Genomic DNA, 11353 nt, shown 5'->3' with positions numbered 1-11353 from the left:
TTAACTGTGGATAGACTGTTCTGAGGTTGGGTTCAGGAACACACCCTCCTCAATGTTGTATTGTTGTGTGAAAATCAATAAAAATTGTTTGAACATAAAATTGTCCAAATACCAATAGAATATTTCAAAACAGCAGACACATCACATAATACCCAATAATTAAAATGGCAGTCAATCAAGAAAAATAAACTTAAAAAGCCAACTTTACTTATCTTCTCCAGCAACTCTCCTACTCCTTTCCCTTACAGGCTAAAAACACACACCAGAAGCAGCAGTGACTGCTGAAGCTCTGTCCTCATGGTCCTCTTCTTTAGGGCCTACAACCAGTCACACACACACACACATGCACAGCAATTAGACCCCATGACCAGTCTCTGTCACTTACACTCCAGTCACCTCCCTGACCAGTCTCTCTCTCTCTCTCACACACACACACACACACCAATCACCTCCCTGACCAGTCTCTCTCTCTCACACACACACCAATCACCTCCCTGACCAGTCTCTCTCTCACATACACCAGTCACCTCCCTGACCAGTCTGCTCCTCTCACACATACGTCAGTCACCACCCTGACCAATCTGTCTCAATCACACACATGCTCTCTCTCCCTCTGGCTCGCTCTCACTCATGAACCCCCCTCCTCCCCAGCACAAATGGAAGCTGCAGGAGCTGCCTCCTGCAGCCCGAGAACGAAGAATCCCATCAGTTGTGGGGGCTAACTCTATTCTCTCTCTCATCACTGATCATTGGATGCGCTTCATTTTGGTCTGGGTCCGCGCTGATGCCGGTACTCAATGCAGCATGGTCTTCTATTCTTCCAATGTGCCGCGCTGTACATCGCTTCCTGTTCCCACCATGGGGGCAGGAAGAAGAAAGGACCATGCCGCCGTGGTTGCCAGCTTCCACTAACGCTGCTGCCGTTCCTGCACGGACGGAACGGCAACAATGTTAGTAGAAGAATATGTGCATCTCGCTGTGATGGAGAGGGAGGAAAGCACAACCGGGGCAGTGGAACACCGGGAAGCTGTGACACATCTGCCAGTGCTTGGCGACACACTGGTGTGTCCCGACATACTGGTTGAGAATCGCTGCAGTAGAGCATGTTAGAGAGAGCTTGTGTGTGTGTGTGTATATAGTAGAGCATGTTAGAAAGAGCTTGTGTGTGTGTGTATGGTAGACCTTATTAGTGAGAGCTTGTGTGCGTAGAGAATGTGAGAGAAAGCATGAGCCTGTGTGTGTGTGACAGTAAGAGAAGAAAGAATGAGAAAAGAGACCCTAAAAAGGAATTAGGAAATGACCAACAAGGGAAAAGTGGGGAAAAAAGAAAGTGGGACCAACTTTGTATTAGAAAAATACAAAGATCAGACAACAAAGGTAAAAAAAAAATTATTTTGAGATTTTAGCAATTGGAATATGCCGTTTTTGGGAATGTGCATTTCTTATACTTTTGTATTTTACTTTCTTCAGCATTCCGCTGTTCAGAATCTAGTTTCTCAGGCTTTCTAGTTTTGGTTTGGTTTGCATGTTTGTATCTAATTTGTAGTCTCTTATTTCTATATTAGGTAAAAGGCTCGGTCTCAACTTTGCCTTTGTGTGACTGAAATGTAGTATTTCTGCTAGTGTGTAGTTTCTCTGTTCTAGTCCAGCTTGTTCTGTTACTCCAGTAGGTGATGTATTAATGGTCTAGGGCCTGGTGTAATATTTGCATTACTGTTTTTTTCATAAGATTACTGTTATTTGAGTCCTGAGAGTCAGTGACTGTATGCTATGGCAAGGTTCTAATATCTTTTTTTTTTTTTTTTTTTTTGCAGGAGTTTTCTTCAAAAAATCTTTAGCAGTGGAGGGATAGTGAGGTGACACCAGAATTTTTTTTTTTCATGTTGGTTGTAATGTGAATTGTCCTAGCTCTGCACCTGTTCTGATGATTAATGCTATTTGAATGAAGTTATGATGATTTCTAGCTTTTTGCAAAGAGGATTCATGAAAGAATTGGAGAAATTACTTACCTGATAATTTTGTTTTCCTTAGTGTAGACAGATGGACTCAGGACCAATGGGTATAGTGTACTCCTGTTAGCAGTTGGAGACGGATCAGATTTCAATCTGACGTCAGCTCCTAGTACATACACCCCTGCAGGAACATAAGAACATAAGAAAATGCCATACTGGGTCAGACCAAGGGTCCATCAATCCCAGCATCCTGCTTCCAACAGTGGCCAATCCAGGCCATAAGAACCTTGCAAGTACCCAAAAACTAAGTCCATTCTATGTTACCATTGCTAATGGCAGTGGCTATTCTCTAAGTGAACTTAATAGCAGGTAATGGACTTCTCCTCCAAGAACTTATCCAATCCTTTTTTAAACACAGCTATACTAACTGCACTAACCACATCCTCTGGCAACAAATTCCAGAGTTTAATTGTGCGTTGAGTAAAAAAGAACTTTCTCCGATTAGTTTTAAATGTGCCCCATGCTAACTTCATGGAGTGCCCCCTAGTCTTTCTACTATCCGAAAGAGTAAATAACCGATTTACTCGGAAGTGCAGCTCTTCAGTATTCTCCTCGAAAAGCATTGTGGATATATGTGTGACTGACTGATTGATTAACTTAATAATATGATTAACTTAAATAACTTCATAACTTGTTAGACCGTTTAAAATCTTGATTAACTTGAACTGGTTGATTGCCTATATCTGGAGACCGCCGGAGTACTCAACCGGAAAGCATCGACACCCGGCAAGGTGGATGCCCTAGGTAGATGAAAACATGGCTTACCCTTGATTCATTGACAAAAAAAACATGTATAACGGCAGCCAAGGGTGGGATGCTGAATCCATCTGTCTACACTAAGGAAAACGAAATTATCAGGTAAGTAATTTCTCCATTTCCTAGCATGTAGCAGATGGACTCAGGACCAATGGGATGTATAAAAGCTACTCCCGAACCGGGTGGGAGGCTGCCCGTGGTCCACTTAGAATTGCCCTTGCAAAGGCCGTGTCCTCCTGAGCCTGCACATCCAGACGGTAGAATCTGGAGAAGGTATGAATGGAGGACCACGTTGCCGCCCTGCAGATCTCGGCAGTTGACAGCATTCTAGTTTCTGCCCAGGATACCGCCTGGGCTCTGGTAGAATGGGCCTTGACCTGTAGAGGTGGTGGTTTTCCAGCTTCTACGTAGGCCTCCTTGATGACTTCTTTGATCCAGCGGGCAATGGTTGCCCGTGAGGCCGCTTCTCCTTGCCTCTTTCCGCTGTGAAGGACGAAAAGGTGGTCCGTTTTATGTACTGGTTCCGACATTTCCAGGTATCTGGATAGGAGTCTGCCGATGTTGAGGTGGCATAGACTACGGGCTTCTTCCGAATTCTTCAAGCCATCCATTGTTGGTAGTGAGATGGTTTAGTTAAGGTGGAAGTGTGAGACCACTTTGGGGAGGAAGGAGGAAACCATACGTAGTTGGATGGACCCCGGGGTGAGTATGAAGAACGGCTCACAGCAGGACAGTGCTTGTAGTTCCGAGATGTGGCGGGCCGAACACATGGCCAGCAAGAACACTGTCTTTAAGGTTAACAGATGGAGGGACAGACCTTGTAGGGGTCTGAAGGCGGATCCCACTAGAAACTCCGACAAGGTTGAGGTTCCATAGAGGTACTGGACACTTTAGTGGTGGGCAGATGTGTTTGACTCCTTTCAGGAAGCGTGATACATCTGGGTGCGAGGCTATGCTGTTGCCCTCACTCCCGGAGCCGTAGCATGACAATGCTGCCACTTGTACCTTGATGGAGTTGAGGGACAGACCCTTCTGTAGTCCATTCTGTAAGAATTCCAGGATCATGGGGACATTGGAGGAGCGTGGCTTGTCGTTGTGGCCTTCACACCAGGCCTCAAAAACTCTCCAGATCCTTATGTACGTTATAGATGTGGAGAACCTGCGTGCTCGGAGGAGAGTATCTATTACCGCCCCCGAGTATCCGCTCTTTCTCAGGCAGGCCCTCTCAATGGCCAGACCGTAAGAGAGAATTGAGCTGGGTCCTCGTGAAGGATTGGACCTTGTTGTAGTAGGTCTCTGTGTGGGGGCAGGGTTAGTGGATTCCCTGCCAGTAGTCTTCTCATGTCTGCATACCAAGGTCTTCTTGGCCAATCTGGAGCCACCAGAAGAACTAGTCCCCTGTGTCACTGTATCTTGTGTATGTTTGTGCCCAGCAAGGGCCATGGCAGGAAGGCATATAGCAGGGTACCCGGTGGCCAGGTCTGTACCAGGGTATCGATCCCCTGGGACTGCGGATCCTGCCCGCGGCTGAAGTATCTGGGTACTTGAGCATTGGATCTGCTTGCTAGAAGGTCCATGTCTGGGGTCCCCCACCGATTCACTATCATCTGGAAGGCTGTGGACGACAGCTTCCATTCTCCTGGGTTTAGACTTTCCCTGCTGAGGAAGTCTGCTGTGATGTTGTATTTCCCGGCAATGTGGACGGCAAAAATCTCCTGGAGATTTGCTTCCGCCCACGCCATCAGGAGGTCTATTTCTAGGGACACCTGTTGGCTTCTGGTTCCGCCCTGTCGATTGATGTAGGCCACAGTCGTGGCGTTGTCCGACATCACCCTGACCACTTTGTCTCTGAGTCTGTGGGCGAACCTCAGGCAGGCTAGTCTGACTGCCCGCGCATCTAGGCGGTTGATGTTCCATCCCGCCTCTTCTGCGTCCACCGTCCTTGGGTGGTTAACTCTTCGCAGTATGCGCCCCATCCGTGTAGACTGGCATCTGTGGTGAGCAGGGTCCAGGTAGGGGAGGATAGTCTTGATCCCCGGCTCATGTGGCTGGTCTGCAGCCACTACCGCAATTGGGTCCAGATTCTGCCCGGGAGTGGTAGATGTACGGTGTAGTTCTGGGACCGTGGGCTCCACCAGGATAGAAGTGAGCGTTGTAGGGGCCTCATGTGGACTTGCGCCCATGGCACCACTTCCAGTGAGGATGCCATCAGCCTGAGGACTTGCAGGTAGTCCCATGCTGTGGGACGAGGAACGCTCAGCAAGGACTGCAGCCGGTTCCATAGTTTTGATCTCCTTGTGGGGGTCAAGCTGACCTTGTCTTCCTTGGTGTCGAATCAGACTCCTAGGTATTCCAGCGACTGTGAGGGCTGTAGGGAGCTTTTGTTTGTGTTGACCACCCATCCTAGGCTTTCCAGTAGTGTTATGACTCTGCTGGTTGCTTGGTGGCTTTCCTCCGGTGACTTTGCCTGATCAGCCAATCGTCTAGGTAAGGGTGAATGAGGATTCCTTCCTTCCTTCCTCAGTGTTGCCGCCACCACTACTATTACCTTGGTGAACGTCCGGGGTGCTATGGCTAACCCGAAGGGTAGTGCCCGGAACTGATAGTGACGATCCAGGACCTTGAAGCGTAGGTATCGCTGGTGTTCCCGATGAATTGGGATGTGTAAATAGGTCTCCGAAAGATTCAGGGATGTGAGGACTCTCCTGGTTGTATTGGACGTATGACGGATCGTAGGGTTTCCATGCGGAAGTAGGGGATTCTTAGGTGGCGGTTAACCGACTTGAGGTCCAGGATAGGCCTGAATGTACCCTCTTTCTTGGGTACGAGAAAGTAGATGGAGTAATGTCCAGTATTCATTTCCTGTGTAGGCACCGGGGTTATGGCCTTGAGGGCCAGAAGTCTGGATAGAGTAGCTTCCACTGCTGCCCTCTTGAGGAGGTCGTGGCAGGGGGATTCCACGAACCTGTCCGGAGGGGTTCGAAGGAAATCCAGGTAGTACCCCTCCCGGATGATGGCTAGGACCCACTTGTCCGAAGTTATCTCGACCCATCTGCGGTAGAATAGGGCTAGTCTGCCCCCTATGGCTTCTTCTGCTTGATAGTTGCTCTTGTAAGGGTTGAAGCGCTGCGAGCTTCTGCCCCTGGCGGACCTGTGGAAGGGACGCTGGTTTCTCTTCGTCTTGTCTTCTGGCAGGCGTGGTAATGGGGAGTCACCCCATTTGTTGGCCAGTTTCTCTCGTTCGCTGCCAAACAGGAGGGATCCTTTGAAGGGCATCCTCGTGAGGCGCATCTTGGAAGAGGTGTCAGCTGACCAACTTCGAAGCCAGAGTTGTCTCCTGGCTGCCACTGCGGACGACACTCCTCTGGCTGCTGTGCGTACTAGATTGGAGGCAGCGTCAGTGAGGAATGATACTGCTGGTTCCATGCCTTCTCCCGGAATGTTGTTCCTGGCTTGTGATAAGCGGGCTCGTGTCACCATGGTGAAGCAGGCCCCAATCTGCAGGGACATGGCTGCAACTTCAAATGACTGTTTTAGGATGGCTTCCAGGCGCCGGTCATGTGCATCCTTGAGCGCCGCTCCTCCCTCCACTGGGATGGTAGTGTGCTTGGCCACCGCACAGACTATGGCGTCCACTCTAGGGCATGCCAGAAGCTCCTTGGTCGCTGAGTCCAGGGGGTACATGGCTGACAAGGCTCGTCCCCCTTTGAATGTGGATTCCGGGGCATTCCCTTCCAGGTCAATTAGCTGTTGTGCCGCCTGTAAGAGAGGAAAATGGCGAGACGTCTGGCGAAGGCCCTCCAGCAGGGGGGTTCGTTCTAGGTTCCCCCGAGGTGGCTTGGCCCGGGATAGCGAGTTCCGTTAGCCATTGGGATACGAGGTCCGGGAGCTCATCCTTTGTGAAGAAGCGTCTCATGGTTCGGTGTGGCTCTGTCCCCGAGGGAAGTTCCCCCTCCTCCAGGGGCTTGACGTCCTCTTCGGAGAAATCCATGTCCCTATAGGTGGGGCTTCTGGGTGGTGGGAGCCTGTGCCTAGGCCTTGAGGGTCCTGGGGCATGAGGGTCCTCCGGTGGAGCATGTGGCTGATCAGCCAGAGGTTCAGTTTGCAGCTTGACGAAGGCGTGAATCCCCTTGAATAACTCCACCCAAGATACCGACGCTGGGTCTAAGTTGAGGGGCGCAGGTTCTCTGTGGGGAGGACCCACTGGGGCCAGCTAGGTCCGGGGTACCCCCTGAGGAGCTAGCACTGGGCCCTGACCGGGACTGGCCCTGACCTGGATCTCCCAGGGCCTCCTCGCATTGTGTGCACAGGGTGTTGGCCTCCTCGCTCTGTGCGGCTCTGATGTGGCACGCAGGGCAGAGGCTTTGAGCTTTTATTCCTGTTTCTGGAGGTGCCATGTCTGTGGACGCGGAAGCTCTTGTGCGCTCCAGTGCGCCTGAGATGTGCATGCAGATATGCGCCTAGACGTAGATATGCGCCCGGCTCTGTGCGTTGAACTTATGCGCGCAAGGTTTTATGTGCGCGTATGTTTATGCGCACAAGGATTTCTGTGCGCTTAGCTTGATTTGTGCGCTCGATCGAATGGCGGGCGGCGCAGCAAATAGGGCCAAGATGGCGACGGCGAGCATGCGGGCAATATGGCGACCTCCTCGGAGGGTTTCCACGTGGGTAGACCCTTGGAAATAGCCGGGGCCTGTCCCTGCTAGGGTGGATCAACCCGGTGGCACTGGTTCCGATCGGTGACCTGTGCTCCTCCTCGATTCTCGGCGACCGGATTCAAACAGAAGATTTCCACCTTACCTTGTCTTCGGCGCTTCCTGGTTTTGTTCCGGGCGGTCTCTGGCTGCGGGGGGAGAGGGCAAATACCTTCACCGCCGCACCCGAGGATCGGGGGCTAGGTCCTCGCCGCGATTCGGCCACCAGACCGAGGCTCACCTCTGAGGGACCATGGAAAATCACCTCGGGAATCTCAACTGGGGGAGGGACCCGAGGGTATCACCGCAGGAGAGCGGGGCTCGTCTTTAGGTAGGTTTTCCTCTTTAATTTTGGTTTTCTTCTTTGGATTTGGTTCAAACGCTGCGAGAGCGTGCAAATAGTCTCTAACTGCTATGGAGACGGAAAATACTGAAGAGCTGCACTTCCTGCATGGGTATATGTACTAGGAGCTGACGTCAGATTGAAATCTGATCCGTCTCCAACTGCTAACAGGAGTACACTATACCCATTGGTCCTGAGTCCACCTGCTACACGTTAGGAAATCATGTATTTCTGTTTATTACACAATTGATTGGATCGGTTTATTTTCATTGCTTTTTACAAGATATACTTGTGCATTTATAAACTGCACTAAATATTAAAAATTAATACAGATTAATGAGGAATGTTTAATGCTGGTAAGTGCTTGAAATAATTGAGGTAAAATGTTTTAAAGTGTCATATGTGATGCATCATGACGGTTGCAGACTACTTAGAAAGCCATTGTAAGGTGCAGTGTACGGCATTATTTATCAATAAGAATACAACTACTCGCTCTGGGCCTTGCATGCCTACAGCCCATCCATGTTAACCTTGTGTCCACCCAAAAAAAAAATCAGTTCTGGCTACGTCACTGGTGCTGTCCTGTGGAATTGTACTCTGAGCATACCTAGTAGCGACGGGCCTGATCTACCGTAGCTACGTACCACCACATTTTTTTTTCTAGAACCTGGTCTGCACTGGCTGCTTGGGGAAAGCGGTATTGGTGTAGAAGGTGTACGGAAAGCGTCTCTGGCTCTTGCTTTACTCGGACATTCAGGTAAGCTCCTGCTTCCCACCGCTCGTCAGGCGATGTAGGTTTTCCATCCATCCCCCCTTCCTCCACCGGCACCGCCTGCTTATATAAGATGACGCGCCTGTAGCGTCAGAGCCTGCCTAGTGGAACGCCCCAGCGCCGAGGTTCCGAGCCTGCCCCGCTGATTGGACGCGGCCTCTCTGGGGGCTCCTCCCCCCTTGGAACCTTGTGTAGCCCCGTTCAGTCTCAGATTGCTACAGTGTGTCCGATCGTGTTATTTCCTGCCGCCACCGCCGGGGAATTAAAGAGCCGAGCTCCGGGTCTCACGCCTGCGAGGCGGGGCTCGGGGTGGGGGGGGAGGGATTCCGCTGCATTTTCCTTCTCAAACCTGCGCGTGGACCCTCCGGATCCTGCTCCTTAGTGCAGGGCTGGCTCAGTATCGGGCCCCATTATTAGGGCGATGGGGCTGGTCTCTTTGAGCTCTGGGTCGAGGAGTAGCTTATCCTGCTTCGTGAGTCGCGCTCAACGTGATCTCAGCACCCGGGGTCTGCTCGTCACCCCGGATTGATACCGTGCTCGTTCAGGAGGACTAGTGTGGGGTGGGGGTTGGCACTTTCAATCCTGCTCTTCAGGACCCCTGCTAGGGGAAGATTTCGGTTCGAATCGGGGGTTTTGTTTTTTTGTTTTTTTTGTTCTTTTCTTAACCACCTTGCACAATCAGACTTTAAACGGAAATAAGTCGAGCCCAGGTCTGTTTTTTTCCCCCACCACCACTACCACCACCATTCAGACCTGGATCGTTATGGAGCTGGAGAACATTGTAGCCAACACGGTGCTGCTGAAAGCCAGAGAAGGTAAGAAAAATAAGATGTAACTATAATCTGTAGCCTGCTTCTTCCTCCTTCCCTCCCCGCTGGCCCCCGGATTGTTCGCAGGGAATAGACCGACAGCGCTCTGCGGCATTGATTGATACGGCGATTCCAGCCTACAAGGAACTGGATGAATTTATCTCCGTTTGCTGCCGGAGGCTGAGTATGCACCATTGCCAATGACTAAATAAAGGCGAATTGTGTTCCGTAGGTGTGTGCGGCGAGAAAGCGAAGGGGGTGAGGGACGGCTTTGTTAAATAACTCCACACAGTATATACGATCACTGTGAGGGCAAACGTCTCCAGGTATATATATTTATATATATATATATAGACGCACGCGCACACATTAAAATCCACGTTCGCGCACAGTCATACATTAACACTTTTCTTTAAAAAAAAAAAATTGGCATGGAATAATTTTATTGGGTTGGATTTATTGTATTCCTTTTACAAATCAAAAATCTGTGCGTGTTATATGTATACTGTGTATTGGTTTTGGACTCTTGTGATAGGGGAGGACATGTACAGCTTCTTAAATGCAAATGCGAGAATATCCCTTTGCAAAGGAGGTAGAGATGGAGAAAGAGATCCAGGAACTGGCGATGGACTTCAGGCTCGATGGGTAGGGGTGACAGAGGGAGATCAGCCCCCCCCCCTTTTTTTTTTTTTTTTAGTTTGATCTTTGTGTCATTTTTACTGGGTGCAATATTATATGGAGAAATGACTATTCCCCCCCCTCCCCACAAAAAAAAAGAGCTGGTGTTCAGGCATCAGGATGATTAAGGCGCAGTAAAATCAATATTTATGCTTTCGATAAATCAGCCTGGGGGAGGGGTATGTGAGGCTGCCAGGCTCAGCATCCGTACAGTATGTGACTGAATGTAGACATTTACAGACACACTGCGGAAATGCAGGCGGCCATGCCAGAACGGGTCCAAGTGGAGTGAGCATCATTTATTGTTGTGTTTTTTTTTTTTTTTTTCTAACGGAACGAAATTCCCTTTTTTTTTTTTTTTTTTTTTTACAGTTACTCTTGGTTTTCTCCTATTTCCATCACTAAAATATCGTAAGGCGATAAAGTGCCAACCTCAAAAAATTTGCAGTCGTGGGCCTGTTTTTCAGCCCTGAACTGGAAGTGGACATGCTTAGAATTTAGATGCATGTTTACACTGCGCCCTATAAAAGCCGGCTGTGCAGATGTCAATAGATCTGCAGGGGATGGGGAGGGGAGGAGGGATCATCTACCACTCTTTTTTTTATTTATTTGCCTCAGGTGCCAGGGAAGAACCCAGACCAGGGGCAGAGTATCCCATTTGAGATTAAGAGATAATGGATTTCACCACTTAAAAAAAAATTTCTTTATTTAGGAGCCTGCTGAGATTATGAAACCTTTTAGCAGTGCTGACTGTGGCTACAGCACTAAATAACTTCAGAGGTTACTGGCAATGGTTTTGGAGGAGGGGATTCTGGATATGATGAAGCACTTAGATTGGGATAGGAAGAAGGGAGTTGTGATTCAGGCATTTAAACTGATCAGGTGTTTTGGAGTAGGAAGAGAGGGAGGAATTTTGTTTCCCTTTCTCTTCACAATTGACAAGTGATGCTGGGGAGGGGGGAGGGAGGGAATCCCCTTGCATTCAGCTGAGAGAGCTTTTCAAGCATTGGAAGATTTGACTTGATGGCCCTCACTTATGTGCAAGGGCCCCTTCCCTGACAGGTCGTAGTCTAAATAAATAAATTCCATGGATCAAATTTAGAGGTTCCTAAGGGCCAAGAAGTGTCAGAAGGGGGCAGGCTGATGTTCTGACCATGGGGGGAGAGAGGAATCTGTTATCTTGGGCCTTTTACTGAATTAACTTCAACAATGATTTTGGATAGGAACACAGCCCGTGTCTACTCATGGCACTGGATGAAAACTGGAGGGGCTGTCAATGCGGAGCATAT

General features: G+C 49.5%; 1 protein-coding gene across 1 annotated transcript in view; it reads left to right on the top strand.

Moving 5' to 3' along the window:
- The first annotated feature begins 8717 nt into the window (after positions 1 to 8717).
- The window catches only part of LOC115092705 (G protein-coupled receptor kinase 5-like), a 174374-nt gene continuing 171738 nt past the window's right edge, over positions 8718 to 11353 (top strand). Inside the window, exon 1 of the mRNA XM_029603914.1 lies at positions 8718 to 9392. Within this exon, the coding sequence (XP_029459774.1) occupies positions 9341 to 9392 (52 nt within the window). The 5' untranslated portion in view covers positions 8718 to 9340. The remainder of the gene's footprint in view (positions 9393 to 11353) is intronic.

The sequence above is a fragment of the Rhinatrema bivittatum genome, chromosome 5 (assembly GCF_901001135.1).
Source record: "Rhinatrema bivittatum chromosome 5, aRhiBiv1.1, whole genome shotgun sequence".
NCBI classification, from domain to species: domain Eukaryota; kingdom Metazoa; phylum Chordata; class Amphibia; order Gymnophiona; family Rhinatrematidae; genus Rhinatrema; species Rhinatrema bivittatum.
Note: the sequence above shows the minus strand (reverse complement) of the source record. Positions and strands in the feature narration are given on the sequence as shown.